Consider the following 16,261-nt stretch of genomic DNA (forward strand, 5'->3'; position numbering starts at 1 on the left):
ATGGAGTCATCAAGAAGAAAATGCAAAGCAGAGGTGTGTGCATTTAGAACTTTGCAAATGAATTGACACTTTGAAAGGATCTTAAAAGTCTGTTTGTGAATGACTCATATCTTGGAAGACTGTTTTGGAAGTGGATGATACATGTGGTAAAAGATAATACAATTTCTCCAAAAGATCTCCAAGGTCTGATAGACTGATGTGATTCACAAATTAAAATTAGGATTAGCATGATTGCATATAAGCTACTGCCTTCTTGAGATAACTAAGAGTCTCTTGTTTATTAGCTGATCTGCCTTGAAATAACACACTTGTTCTTGGAATATAAAGCAGTTGCTTTCTATGGGGTGGTTGCATATTATAGTCAGTTCAATTCTACCTTTACAACTTTCCAATCCATTTATAATAATTATGAAGTCAGACTTTCATTCCTAAAGAGTTTAATATAATTGAAAGTAAAGTTTAAAAGCTCAAAATGTAAAAAATTCATCTTTGTAAGACATGTACTATGGTTTCATTAGGTAGAATCTTACAAAATGATTATATTTTAACGTAAATTTCATTTTGGTATTGGCTATAAAAGAAAGATTTGCAAGAAAAATGGATCAATAGATGCTAGAGGCTTGAGTAATTTACTAAACAGAACACACTTGTGTCAAATACTCAAGTAATACTGATTTTTAAAAGTGCCAATTAAGACATTTTTATTTAGTAAGAAAAGTGCAACTGAACATTTATTATAAAGTATATTGACAGTATAGTTTGGCACTTTGAATACTTGGCAATAATTACAATGAATTTTGCTTACAAGCATTCTCTATTCTCATTTTGTTAGCCCAAATTATTACGATTTTGCTGCATTTAGTCATTTTTAAGGGGAATGTTTCCCTTAGGTTTTTTTTTTTTTTTTTTTTTGCTTAGATTGTAGGCTATTCTCCTTAGTGGGAAATGGCTGCTGAGTGTGCAAAGAGAACAAAAACACTTCACTAAGATGAGATTTTGATTATTTCAAATTGTCCATCCTTTTAACATTTTTAAATTAGGGCTGTGTATACAATCTGATTGAACAAACAGCTAATTGGACAAAACATAAGTGTATTGGCAGAATTGAAATCTGGATTGCACCTGTCCTTGGTTATCAACTTTCCTTAGCAGTGATACTATCTTCAGTGTCCTAGGTAAAGCTCCCCACAGCTCCTTAAAGTGACTCAACAGATCCTTCATACCATGTTCAGAACCATGGACAGTACTTCCACAAGGAATCATTAGCCTTGTGAATGGGAAGAAGGCTGGCAACCAACAGTGCTTGCTAGTCTCTACACAAATAGTTCCAAATATTTAACCAGATGATATTATGAAGGACTTAAAGGATTTTTCTTCAGCTTACATTAAATACAAAATATCTTATATATCTCTTGTACAATTATTAGGAAAAACTAGTATGTTCTTTAATTGAGAGTTTATGCATGGTGGTTTCAGTGGTGTGATATGGAATTTGAGAATGTTTATCAATGAGTTTGAATTTGTATCTATGACTCATTTACTTCTGTGTTCCATAGGGGCTGTTTGCACATTTATAGTTGGAATTCCTTGGCTTCCAAGATAGTATAGTTTCAGCTTAGAGACCTTCAACAATTTTTCTCCTTGCAACTAGAACTGTTTCCTAAAGTGGTGTGGTACCTTCACACCTCCAGAGAGAACGCAAGATAGTTATGATGCAAAAGAGGTAAGTTATTAAAAAGAGCCCCAGTTGAGCTGCTGTAATGAGTTGAAAATTTCTCAGGAGGTTTGCAGACCGTCTGATTATAACAGGAAATATTTTTTCTAAACAAGGACTTCTAAATCTCCTCTGCAGGCATGCTATTATGTTACAACATTGTTATTTCTTTCCACCCAGCTCAATCAGCAATGGCCCTGTTTCTTCTGTGAAATGAACCCTGCCTCCCAAAATATTCTCCAAGGTTAGTTGGTTTTTTTTTTGCTTTGGACCTCTGTAAGGAGGCTTCAAGCTTCAAACAATTCTCAAACTTATTTAGAATGAAATAATTGTAAAACCAAGCAATTTCCACCTTCCGATATGATGAATAAATACGGATTTACCGAGTTAAGAAACTGTAAAATTTGACACAAATAAAATGGACTATTAGAATAAACTCTGATATGCAGACACCATTGGAAGCAGTACTAGTTAAAGAATTATTTGAAATATGTTAGTGAGGAATTTCATTCACTGACTTAATTCCCTTCTGAATCCGGTAAAAGATTGCTATTTTTCAATTTTACTGGTGGGATACCCAGTCTGGATTTTTGAAGCATCAGTGATCCAGTAGGGCATGCTTTGACAACACAGATACAAGGCTGCATTTGCATACAGTGTTCTATAAAGTTAATACAGAGATTATGTTCTTGAATGATATATTAAACTATCAGCTGCAAGTCTGACACCAGTTCCTTATTCTTACTTCACTCATAGCTTAGAAAAGAGAGCTGACATACAGACTTTGGTGTCTCATTGCAATCATTACACAGTGAGGAGTCTGCCTGCCAGCCTGTACTGGTGTCATGCCTGCACCACAGTGACAGTACAGAATCATGGTTGAATCAAACAGCACAGGTGATTACCCCAGCTGTGAGCTGAGAAGCAATCTATATCAACAATGGAGGGGAAAAAGACTATTTATTTTAAAAAGTTCATCATCAAATCACTGGACAGGATAAGCAAATCATAGAGAAAATCAACACTTATTTCAATCAGGGGAATCCACTGTAATTTACTGATTTCTCTAGGCACTCTCAGTGGGAAGTGGAACAAAACTCTCAGATATCTTCCACTGGATAAACAGTTTTGATTGTACAAAATTCATTTGGCTTTGTTCTTGTTTTTGATATCTCTTTCCACATTTTTCCAATGATATTTAAGCATAACATAGTACACCCAAGGCTAGTGAGGTATCCAACTTAGAATTATTTTCTTTGCATGGAAACATGAATGATTTGTTTATCTTAGTAATGGCAACACTCTGAAATTTGATCGTTTGTGAGCCAACTTTTACATTTTTATCTAAAGGAGAGTTCCGAGAGCTTGTGTTAATTTTTGAAGCATTGACAGCTTTTAGCTTTCCAGAAGCCACACAAACTTTCTAATCTTATTTTATTTAACTTTTCTATTGGCCTTTTACTAGAGGTCCAAAGAAAACTGTTAACTTCTGTGTCTTGTTGCTGCCAAAGTGTTCCTTGTCTGACCCTGGCACAGCAGCAACTTAGTAAATAACATCACAAAGTCACAGCAGAGCAACACTAGAGTTCTTTGTGGTGGCTATTATACCTGATTTCCAAATGATTGGAGGTTTTTATTCAATATACACAGCCCCGTTTTATAAATACATTTTTGTAAGGGAGCAGAAACTCCACAGAGAAGTGCGTCTTTCTCTTATGTACTCGCTTATGCACACAAACCAATTCCTTTTTGGAAGCCAGCATGAGGCACATAAAACAAAATAAGTTAAAAAAAAAAAGGTTGCACATAGAGTAATTTTAATCCATTCCATTTTAAATACCACAATAAATTTAATTTTCACAATAAATTAAAGTCATATTCAGTTTACAAAATAGAATTACTTAGTGTGAAACCAGTATTTACAACAATATACATTATGTACATGACACATTTTCTTTGTGGACATACAACATGGAAGTAGAAGGTCTTGACTTTCAACATGTGATTGACATGCTACAAGGGACACCATGGCCAATACGAGAAAATAATAGTGCAAAGTCACCACAGGAACTTTGGGACAACGTCAATTTTATGAGATAAGACATTCTTTTAAATAATAAGAAAATAGCACTTTTTGTTATTTTGTTTTGTTTTGTTTTTCATGGCACCAATTCAGCATGTGAATTAAAGAGCCAACTTTCCCTTAGGAAAAAAAAATGCATAACTGAATCCTTGACTTCCTGAATCTTCACAGCCATTGGTATATTTCGCACATTTTTCTTTTGGTTTAAATCTACAAAAATGGCGGGTAACACATTCTGAATCAAAGGAAGACTAACTCTTTGAGAATAGCTGCAGATGCTTTTTCCCCAAACCACCACCTCCTCTTCTTTTTCTGTAAATAGCTTACAAGATTCATCTATGCAGACAGTATTTCTTTTGTAAATTCTCAGTAGAAAAAGAACTGATCTGATATTTGGTCACACACTGCATATGTACAAGTATACATTGAAAAATGCCTTGAATCTCTGCATTTAGGGAAAGTGCATATCTTTAAACTAGAAGAGACACCATGTGTCTCGAGGCACAACACATAGTGTTGCATGACATGTTATCTTAGGGCCAGTTCAATGTCCTCCCGGTGATCTGATAAAATTTTTGATTGAAAGGGTGAAAGAATTTGCGCAATTTGGTAATAACAGAGGAGTCCACCTCCGGATGAATGCGTCCCTTGCTGCCCGCCAGGCACTTGTTAAAGATAATATTAAATCGCAAGCAGTAAAACCCTCTGGTAGCATTGAAATATAAATTGTATTGACTTATCCTTGGGGGAAGATTCAGGAACTTCTCCACGAGCTGAAGTTCTGGCAGCGGTTCTGTGATGAGGCGATCCCCGTCAACAATGTGAAATTGCTCGATTGGAAAGTATTTCAACCACCTCTCCAGATGTTTGGTGTAGATGCTGGTTCTTACTGCCTTGTATTTTGTGTTGACTTCACAGGTATTAGGGTCTATGGCCAGCTTCTCAAACTTATAATAAGTTTTGTTCTTCCTCTCCTTCCCCTCTAGCACCTGAGTATAATCGGAAATAGCTCTTGTGGTTGGCTCCCTGACAATGATCAACAACTTGATGGATGAGTTCATTTTGTAAATCCTTTCTGGAACCTCCTCCGTGATAAAATATGCTGGGCTCTTTTCGATTGTGATTTGTTGAGGGTAGGAGAAAGGCATCTTTTTCCTGTACCACTCAATGCCCTTGGCATAATTCTCATCATTGTCAAAAAAGTGGATTTCTTGAGAGGCTTTGACCACTGCTGGATGGAGGTTCAGCATTTCGAGCAAGGCCCTTGTGCCTCCTTTTCTCACACCAATGATAATGGCCTTAGGGAGCTGCTGCACCAGGTCATGAAGGCGAACCTGCTCCTTGGAAGTGTTGCCTTTCCGGAACTCGTGCAGCAGGCCACGTTTGAACTGCAGAGCACGGAGTGGGAATTCAGCCTGACCGCGGGCTCCTCCAAAACGGCCTTCAATGGGGCAAATAGGTTGTAGCCTGCAAGCAACAGAGAGATTATCTAAGAGACTCACTATGACTAATTTACCTTTCTAGCCTCCTTGGCCAACTAGGACTTTACATGCATAAATAAAACCACTGATTCCTGGCCTGCTGCAATGTGTAATGAACATATGTTTGGGGAAATTTTATTTTAAGCAACCCTGTAGCAAATGGAGTGCATATAATTGATAGGAGTCCCCCCCCTTTTTTTATTATTAGTAGTATGTCTTAAAATTTTTATTCACTAAGTACTTAATTGACTGTGCCATGCTCACAGTACAGGACAGACAAGTGACACCAGCCATACTAATAGCTTTTTAATAGCTCACCAGTTAAATCATTCAGAAAATGTGAAAGGCAGAAGATTATCTTCTTCAGCTGGGAGGCTGAAGGGCAACTAGGAGGTCACATGTTTCAGGTTTCATGTGGTATTATTTCCTTGCAACTCAGCAGCACTCATATGGCTCTTAAAAATCTCTGAGATACAATTTGCAAAGAGGTCCCTGTCTTTGCCTTTGGCTATTTGCATGATTTGGCTATTTGCAAAATTCCAATCTTGGCTCTTGCTGGACTTCCATTCTAAGAGAATTTCTTCCCTTGGCCTTGAGATGTTCAGAAGAGTACTTTATTATGTCCACCTCTCTTTTTTTCTCCATCTAAGGAAGTCAGGATGATGTTTATCACTCTGTTCAATGCAGGAACAAGCTTAACTGCCATCAGCAAGTGCTATATACTACTCGCCACACCTGGGACCAGAAATCAGCATGATTTGACAGCCCCAGAAACCTCAGGTCCTCATGGCCAAACTCATTGAACTCAGGGTTCAAACTCATAAAGGGAGTAGTACAATGTATGGAGTCAGATTGGAGGATGCCACTTCAATGTTGCCCTGTATAATGAACAGCAGTCTCTGCTTTCCTCAGAAAACATGTGGTAACAGTCACAGGGGTATTAGTTTGGAGTGACTATTTCATTTGCCCGGTCAATACATTTAGTTAGCAAACTGAGCTCCCTGTTGAAATTGAATTGAAAATCACTATAATTTGCCTAAGTTTTTCTAGGAAAGTATTTCAGTCTTCTTGGGCAAGCAGACAATATTAGTCAAATGGCTGTTAAACCAGTTCCTTTAACTGAAAGTTTTCGGTTATCCTAATAATTTGGAATTGACATCTCCTTGTCTATTGTAATAAGTCTGTCACTTGCTTTTCCCAAGAGACCTTATTCCATTTTTCTTGTATACCTAGAAGTTCATGCCTAGCCTGTTCTGTGGAACTGAGAGAAATTGTGTTGGTCTGTGGTCTGTTTAAGGAAAAAATATAGATAGTGTTACTTTTAAAAAATGATTTTTATCTTTTAAATGTTTTAGTTATTTGAAAGGCTGAGTGACAGGGGGAAAGAGAGGAATAACTCTCCATTTGATGGTTTACTCCCCAAATGTCTGCAATAAGCCAGAGTTAGAGAAGCTGAGGCCAGGAGCTAGGAATGCCATCCAGGTTTCATACATGGGTGGCAGGAATCCAATTACTTGGGCCACCATCCATTGTTTCTCAGACACATTAGCAAGTAAGGGATCAGAAATAACAGCAGTAGGGAATTAAACCAGGCACTCTAACATAGGATGAGGGTAACCCACACCAACAGCTTAATCTGATGATTTACATTACTATCAGATTTTAAAATAATTCATTCAGGGCTGGTGCTATGGCATAGTGGGTAAAGCTGCTGCTGTCTGGCATGCTAGGATCCAATACTGATTCCAGTTTGAATCCATCCCAGCCGCTCCACTTCCTACCCAGCTCCATGTAGAAGTCCTGGGAAAAGCAGTAGAAGGTGGACCACGTGATTGGGCCTCTGAATCCAAATGAAAGACCTGCAAGAAGCTCCTGGATTTGGAATGGCCCAGCTCTGGGTGTTGGTAAAATTTGGGGAATGAACCAGCTGATGAAAGATCTGTCTCTCTTTCTGTAACTCTCTCTTTTAAATAAATAAGTCAGTCATAAATGAAGAAAACAATTTATGTTACTGTAAAAACAATGAAATTATTAAAACCATTAAAATACAAGTTACAATGGTTAACATTTTAGAGAAACATGACATTTCTTTATACATTTCTAAATGAGATTACTAAGATGGAAGACATAAATTATCAACAGTTACATAGTCAAAAGCATTTTTAATTGTGAAATTGGGATGTCACAAATTCACCTTTTTGCTCTCCTTGAGTTCTGGTTGAGAAATACTAGTTTTCCAAGGCCTCCACTGGTGAACCTGTCTAGAAGGATGCTGGCCCACCCTTGGAAATGGAGTAATGAGTCATAAAAACCAGTAACTGCAGGACTTAATTCTGTTGCAAATTCCTGGCTGAAAGTGGTTTCCCTATAAAGTTCCTATCCCAGTTGAACTTGACTGGGATTTCTCCATCCTTTTTCTTTTCCTCTTCTTTCTACCTTGTCCCCTGATTGGTTGTATTTGGCAGAACAATCTTTTTGGATTCTCTAAATCAAGATAAGACGTACATTCTTTTCTGCTTCCTATATCACAGATTCTAAGCGTAGGCCCCAGACTAAAAACAAAACAGAACAAAACAAAACAAAACACCCAGATTTTTGGGATGGAAAGGAAAAGAAATAATTTCAAATTCTCTCTCAGGACACAGGGTCTTTCATTACTAATGGGTAGCCTAAATAAACTGATATTAATCTCAGCTATCTCACATTCATTAGTGACAACTTTTGACAAAGCAAATCAGGTATTCCAATTCCTTATAAAAATCATCCCTTTAGAGGATAAAGGCTGGGTTGAATATGAAAATAATCCTGGAATAAGTAATGAACATGTTAATGATCATTAGATCAATTACTGAATAAAATGTGAATAATTCAAAGTTTTGAAAGTATGGGGATGAATACTATATAAAAATTCTATTATAGAATAAGACCATGGGCCCACTTCAAAGCTTTCCTTAACAACTGTTACTTTAGGAAAGCTCTGAAGGTCCACAATAAGTCTTGATGACACTTTCCTGTTAGTAACAGTTAATGAATGAAAATATTACTATTAACCAAGATTTATGAGCTGAAAGCATCAAAGGAGTTTACTTTACTCATTAAAATTGACACTGACAGAAAACAAGGACCACTGCTATATTCTTTTTAAGTATGTTAGTGATCAAGTTCACATAGTAACTTACAATTTGGAAGAAAAAGGAAAATTGAAAGGAGGCTGTTTTGTTTCTTGAAATGTACTGCACTTTAAGTGATAATGAAATCAAACTCAGTGAACATACTTTAACCTTTCTAGTATAAAAATTAATTTTATTTAAAAATTAAAATCCATTAATTTATTTGGGAGGAAAAGATACAGAAAGACAGGAAGCGCCCCCACCCCACACACATCCCATTTGCTGATTTATTCCTTGCATGACCCCAACAGCCAAGAACAGCTAAAGCTGTAGTTAAGAAACTGAGTTCAAGTCACATGAGAGGCAGGAATCAGATTATCTAAAACATTACAGCTGCCCTACTCTCCGCTTCTGCCTCGGCCAGACCCTGTATCGGTAGGAAGCTGGAACCAGGAGCTGAGACCAGGAATGCAGTCAGAGTACTCCAATGAAGCATGTAAGAGTCCTGACCAGAATCTTTACTGTTAGGCTATACACTCACCTGGCCAGAATTAATTTTCAAGGACATAAAAGAGTGCTTCACATCTCTGAAATTAACTTTTATGTCCCTGACAATCACACTGGCTATAGAAAAATCCAGAAAAACTTACTGTAAAACCAGGTGGTATTGCTGAGACCTATACAGATCCTATCTGAATTGTCGGTCAGTGTTGAGCCAAACTCTGATTAATTTGCTCTCTCTGGATTTTTTCATTGCTTTCTGAGCAGACAGCTTCCTTGCCTATTATGTTTAGCTCTTGAAACTCAGACCTAATTAACATAGTTAAAAGTCTCCCGCCTACAGCCATCTTTTCAGGACGATGGATTGAAAACTTGATGAGCTCCTTCACTGGCTCATACATAATTTTAATGTTCCTGATAGCATATTAATTGTTCACTCATAAAATTGAAAATGAAGATACATAGATATATCAATACTGTTTTGCTATGGATAGCGATCAACTCCACATATACACAGATTGGAATGAGCTCTAATCACAATTTTATTGTACACAGTTTTATTCCTGCTCTGAAAACAAGTGTCAATGCATACAGAACACAAACATCTTGGCAGAATGCTTTTATTGGAGCAACTTGGATCTCTCTCTTTAAAAGGCTCAATAAATCAAAATCAATACTATAGGAAAGCATGCTTCTTGGGAATCTTCAGAGAGGAAAACAAATGGATAGACTTAAAATTGTGTCTTAAGGAAGTGTAACAACACACAAAGTCACACACATATATGCATGAGTTTAATTACCTACCTATCCAAGCTCCCAACTCTGGCGACTAGATACAGGAGACTCCCAACAGCAAGGCTTCCCAGGACTAGGAGCTTCTGTCTCAGCCACGCCTGCTGTTTGAATAGCATGGCCCTCCATCAACCTTCAGGACTGCTGCAGCCTAACAGACAGGAGAGAAGACATTCATTAACAGCTGTCTCTGACGGGCGCTGCTGATTCTCACCAGCCAGAGGTGGGAAGATAGGTAACTAAATGATGCTGCGTAAAAAACAGACCCCATATCAATCTTGATAATTTTCATGGTGTAGTAGCTATTTAGCAATACTTACCTTTCTTTCCCAGCTTGTGACATAAGATCAAATATTACCTCTAGGAGACAGAACCTGACAATTGTCAAAGTAAATTACAAATGAATATGTTATAATATGCATACGTGTGAGGTTCTTTGGGAACTCATTCAAAGAATCTCAATAAACTGAAATGCAGAGCAATCAGCGAACTGAAGGCTTTGTTTCAGAGTAGTGGTGAATGTGGAATGATATATGATATGATATGATTATATATATTTATATATATTGATGTATTTTGCTTAGATTTTCTTTTGAGTTTTTCCGGTTTTAGTGGAGGAAGGGGGTGTGAGATCACAAGTGAGTACTCACTTAGATCATCAGTGGTAAGTCCCAGGGCCTCCCATGACTGAGGAGTGTGGCCCTGAGGAACCATGCATTTCCCTTTATGTCTTCTGCCTAGTTCCAGATTCTGAAAAACACTCATAGACAATATGCTCCTGCTACGTGACCTCCCCCGGCTCAGAATGACTTTAAACAGGTTTGATGATAAGGTCTTGCTCTTACATCATGAAAAAAGCTTACCTGGAAGCTTTGTTCCCTTGCACTTGAAATAAGGCCAGCTGAGGAGTGTAGGGCTTTACTAGCGCTGTTATTAAATTTTGGGGAAAAAATACAAGCTCCCAGTGCAGACTTCCTTATTAAATATAAATCCAATCCCCCTTTCAAGATAAGATTGCTTGCTTTTTATTGAAACCTAAAATAGTAACCTAAGACTACAGCCATGAGTCATGATTAGAAATTGTTTTAGCTGCAATGATACCTCCATGTTTACTCTGTGATGTTTTTCTCTGTTTAAGACAGATATATCAGAATAGATTCTTTTCATTAATCAAGAAATTACTAACATTTTCTAGTATTATATAATAGGCTTATGGGAGATTCAAAACGAAGATTCTCAGAATTTTAACTCTTATAAAACTGATAATGTGGATAAAATCAAATCAATAAAATGTATGAACAAAAATTAGAAGAGAAATTAAGGGAAATGTCAGAGAATGTAAGCTCCATGGGATGCTTCTCTTTAGCAGAACACAGTACATAACTAGGTGAGGAGGCTGTAAGAGGACATTCCAGGAGGGGGAGATTAGGGCAACATTATTCAACACAGCCAACAAAGATTTATAGGATCTACTTAAGGTGCCCTGAGGGAGACTGAGAATAGCAGTGAACTTAAAATAAATTTGGCTTCTGTTAAATTTGAGCTCACAACTTAGTGGAGAAGACAATAAATACAGAGTGTTGGGCTGTACTGCCAAAGTATAGCAAACATTACAAAGGAAAATGACAACATCCAATTATAAAGAGTAGCAGGAGAAACCACTTTAGCCCTCCCCAAACAGGAAATAACCTAGTTGGCACATAGTGGAAGAGGAGCAGGAGGTTCAGGTAGGGCACAGAGGATTTCAAACCGAACAATCAGCATGCACACAGGCCTGAGTGGGTAGTTGGAAAGGCAGATTGCTTGGCTAGTTGGAAGAGTGAAGGAAGGCAGGAGTGGCTGGATCCAGGGATCGAGGAGAAGAGAGCTGAGAATGAAATCACACAGGGTTGGCAGCAGCCATTGTGGCAAACTACATTTTGTTGCTGCTTGGGATGTCCACATCGCTTCCAATCCAGCTTATAAATATTGCATCTGGGAAGGCAAAGGATGCTGGCTCAAACTTTGGGTTCCTGCCTCACACGTGGGAGACAGTCCTAGCTCCTGGTATCAGCCTAACTCTGCCTAGCTGTTGCAACCTTTTAGGCAGTTAAACACGTACAAAAATATCTTTAAAGTTGATTTATTGGAAGGTAGAATGACAGAAGAGAGGGAAATAGATATCTCAGGAGAGCTTCTATCTGCCAGTTCACTCCTTAAATGTTCACAAATCTGGGATGAGGTTAAGGCAGAATCCAGGAAACCCATCTTGGTCTCCCACATGGGTGGCAGGGGACCAGGTACTGGGCCATCATCTTCATATTCCCAGGAATATAGAAGCAATACAGGATTGGAAGTGTAGCAGCTGGGCCTTGAAGTGGTACTCTGATATAGGATGCCAGCATTGTAAGTAGTCATTTAACCTGGCCCCAATGAATAAATAAGCATAAATTTTTTAATTCAAAGGAGTGGACAGTGAGAAATGTATTTTACAGGAGACTAGATGACCTTACTTTTCACTTAGCAGCCTTCTGTGCAGATAAACGGAGAAACAGAAAGTAAGGTCAACTGAGGTCAACAAGGATATTATCCAGTAGTACTTGAGAAAATTCTCACAAAAATCCTGTGAAGTAGATAAAGTTTTTCTTCCTTGCATGGATGACACAATGGGATTCACAGTCTTGGTTCTCTTCACTCCATAATGCTGTAGTAGGAATGAAATAGTGTTTCTACAAGTGATATCACCATAGAGATGCTTGCCAGACTAATTGATATAAAGGATTATCAATCCTTTGTGTATCAGTGTGAATTAATTTAGTGTACACTCACAGATGAGTAATAGAGAATAAAGCTACTCTGGCTGAGGAAGGTCAGCTGCAAATGGGAAAGATGGGAAATGTAAAGCTAAGATGTACCTGCCACATGGCCTTGACAAGGGCATGACCTCACACAGGGAACCCACACAGAGGGAGAGTGGAAAGGTTACCTCCTCTTGTCTGTGCTCCTACCCCTCTATTCCCAACTCTGCTGCACAATGCTTCATCCACTTTCACCAGCTCACAGGTCCATGTGTCTTAGCTAAGGTCCACCTGTCCATTCAGACCTGGGCTATGTAACACTTCTGTGAAGGCTTCTCCAGTGGATAGTCCAGTTTACACTTACCACCCACCTCAGCTGACCTCTTCTTGGTCCTGCATGGAGCTCCACACTCAGGAGATTATCAAAAGGCCTCCAGCTCCCTATTGCACTGCAGAAATCATCTAGTATAAATTAGGTTATGAAACCTGACTGAATATGAGGTTATTTTTTCCCTTTTAAAAATATATTTATTTATTTTTATTGAAAAAAAAAACATCTACAGAGAGGACAGTCAGAGAGAAACATCTGCCATTTGTTGGTTCACTCCCCACAAGGCTGTGACAGCTGAAGCTGAGTTGATCCAAAACCAGGAGCATCTTCCAGGTCTCCCATGGAGGTGCAGGGTCCCAAGGCTTTGGGCCATCCTCAACTGCTTTCCCAGGCCACAAGCAGGGTGCTGGGGATGGGGGGAAGTGGAGCAACTGGGACACCAACCAGTGCCCATATGGTACTTTGGTACTTGAAGGGGGAGAATTAGCTAATCCAGCCTTTGTGCTGGACCCCGAGGTGTGTTTTTGTTGTTTGTTTGTTTTCTATTACAACTGCAGGTCTTTGCTTTTCAAAGTCCCAATACTTACAGACTCAGCCTCATTTGGTAATCCTAGTTACCACCACAGAAGTCATGCTCCACAGACAAGTTGGTATTACTGGTCTAGCCTCCATGTGCCCGATATGCCTTTACAAAGTTCTTTGGGGTTTTCCTGCTTCGGGAGACCTAATTCCTTCAGCTCCTAGTGTGCAAGGCTGGCCTACCTCCTTGCCATGCCTCTTCTAATTACGACTGACCCTCTAGTCCTTCAAAATGCCTTTATGTCACGCTGAGGACTAAAAGTTCTATTTGAGATTTCAGCTATTGTGGCAGAGTCATCTGTGTTGAAGGGCAAAGCCAATAGATTGGAATCAAAAGAATGGAAATCACATTTGGGTTTAGTTTTATAATGGAATAATTTAAAATCTTGTTTTCCTCATCTGCAAAATTTCACAGGGTTGTTATAAAATGCACATTGAGTAAAACACTGTAGCATTTGGGAACATCTGAGCACTTTAAAAAGTGAAGTATCATATCTTTAGGATGCATATGAATTCATTCTTGTAACATTTTAAAGAGCAAAAGAATAATATAATTGCAGTTCTCATGAATGGTATAAGATTATAAAAAACACAAACTCATTTTAAGTAAAAATAACTGTTAATAGAAACTCCTGTTAACATTTGAATATTAATGCTATATTCCCTATTCAAATCGAGTTGACATGCACACACACACTCACAAAGTCAATACTTCTCATGTTGGGCTGAAATTAGAAATTTTGAGAAAAGAGAAAGCAATGCCAACAGTTTCTAATGAGACTCTCCAGGAGACACGAAGTGAAATCCATTCAATTTTGTAGCCAGATTCCAACCATGTGTTGCGAGGCAATATCATAGCAGCCCTTGAATATCCCTTCCTCAGGGAAAACCAGATACTGGGTTAATTTAACATTCAAGATAGCTTTTTAGGTTTCTGAATCATCATGAAGTACTTGACAGCCTAACAGGATCAAATCTTAAAAGGTGGGATTTTATTGAGCGTGGTTTAGAAATATGAGAAAAAGAGCCTACACCATTCAGTCCTTAGGGTCAATGCTATTAAATTTGGAGACTAACTGCTTTTTCAACCCTGTAGTCACTTCTCTATCTATGCCAACTCTAACAGGTATTTTAATAATCTTTGATCAGAGAAGCCATGCTGGTAATAGGCAATCTATGTAAGGTTTTTAAAAGCTTATTATTACTTTATATACACATATGTACACCTATAAAGTTAAAGACCAAGAGTGACATTAGGTCCTTTCTCCTATCCAGTGTAATTGTTGGTGTCTTTCATTTAGTGTGCCAATGATAGTACAATTAATGTTTTATCAGACTGCTGAAGCTTTAACAGACATGGTACCTTAGCTGAAAGAGGCAGAGTAAGTATATAAATCACAACATATGTAGCCAGAAATGACAAATTGAAGAGACATTTGGCAGTTTCTCTGAAGTAGCACTACACAAGAAATCCATAATTCCAAGCTGTATCAAATAAACACAGGGAGTCTAACATAATTAAGGTATGTTCAAGGGTAGCTCAAAGGCTTGTAGACACGGTCACTGTAAGTCCTTGCTACCTGTGACAATAAGAACAGTTGCAGCAAACTTCATTAAAGACAACCAAACTTTGTTGGGGTCCGTACAGTGTATGTGAGGGATACGAAGGTGTGAAGAGTATTGTTCCATTGCAGGCAGGGCTGCAAGGAATTTCCCACTGCATGGCAGGGCCCAGCGGATGTCTCTACAACCACCTGAATGCAGCTCCACCTTTCTTTGCATGGACACCAGACCACCCTGTGGAAGAATTCTAATCCATTCGGGCATTGTTTGCTGCTGTGGAGTTGGCTTTTTACTCAATGTGAGCTTGGAGGTTAATGTCAAAAGGGCCTTCTGTTATTCCTACTGTCTAGGCTGTCCCCATTGACCTTATGCTAATCAAGGAACCTATAATTAGGGTTTCATTCTTTCCTTGATCTTTAGGTTCTCCTTTTCTTTGTGATACAAGATTAAGTTGTAGAATAAGAATTGTAGCAGGAACATCTATTGTTTTTAGGTAAAACAAATGGAAGAATTATCCTTAGAAACACCTACTTGACCATGATGTAAAAAGTCTGAGCCAGAGTTTGACTGTGTTTCTATATAAATAAAGCAGACAGCTTTCCCGCATTGTCCATTATGATCATGAAATCGTAGTGGTCCATTTCTTTCCTCTTTGCACCTAATTCACGCACCCTTCTGAACTCGGTTCCGAACTCAGCTGGAGCTGGACTCCGGCAGAACTTTCAGAGGAGGATTATTCCAAGGAAACCACAACTCTGTTTTGAGTATTGTCTCATTCATTCTGGGCAACAACAGCCCAATGAGGTAGGCAGAAACTGCATTTATTAGGCACTAGGTTTTCTGTTATTCTGTTACATATAATATTTCATGTAGCAGAACAGAGTTATGAGGTATTACCTATTTCAATTTTTCAGATGAAAAGTAGGGAGTAGAGAGAGGTGAGAAATTCATTTACCTAGGGTATATATCTGTAAATGCAAGGGACTTTACGTAAAGAACAAATCTCTTGGACTTCGATGTCACTCATAATGCTCTGGAGGCTCACCTGCCAGTCTCTTAACAAATATTTGTTCACTAACTGATGAGAATAGGCAAGACCAACTTAATTCCACCCAAATTACCTACCATTAATCCTTGAGCGGAAAGGCTAGGGCAGAAAGGCTAGGGAGGTTAAAAACAATAAAACGGAAGAGGAAAGTTTTCTGTAGAGGAACGTGTAAAAGCAATCATTTGGGTGGTTTCAACCTGACAATGCAGGGAAAGCATGTTAATAAATAATGTTAGCATCAATCAGGAAGGTAATATTCCCATAGTTTACAAAGTACTTTTC

At 38.4% G+C, this 16,261-nt stretch overlaps 1 protein-coding gene across 2 annotated transcripts in view; it reads right to left on the bottom strand.

Annotated features, from left to right (window-relative positions):
* Window positions 1–2,656: 2,656 nt before the first annotated feature.
* HS3ST5 (heparan sulfate-glucosamine 3-sulfotransferase 5) overlaps window positions 2,657–16,261 on the bottom strand; it is a 107,895-nt gene continuing 94,290 nt past the window's right edge. For both annotated transcript variants that reach the window (XM_040979986.1, XM_040979985.1), the window contains exons 2-3: window positions 9,694–9,832; window positions 2,657–5,264 (exon numbers count right to left, since the gene is read on the bottom strand). In XM_040979986.1, coding sequence (XP_040835920.1) covers window positions 4,331–5,264; window positions 9,694–9,800 — 1,041 coding nt within the window. In that variant the 5' untranslated portion in view covers window positions 9,801–9,832 and the 3' untranslated portion in view covers window positions 2,657–4,330. The remainder of the gene's footprint in view (window positions 5,265–9,693; window positions 9,833–16,261) is intronic.

Source organism: Ochotona curzoniae, unplaced genomic scaffold, assembly GCF_017591425.1.
Source record: "Ochotona curzoniae isolate NIBS_2020 unplaced genomic scaffold, NIBS_Ocur_1.0 contig_3368, whole genome shotgun sequence".
Lineage (NCBI taxonomy): Eukaryota > Metazoa > Chordata > Mammalia > Lagomorpha > Ochotonidae > Ochotona > Ochotona curzoniae.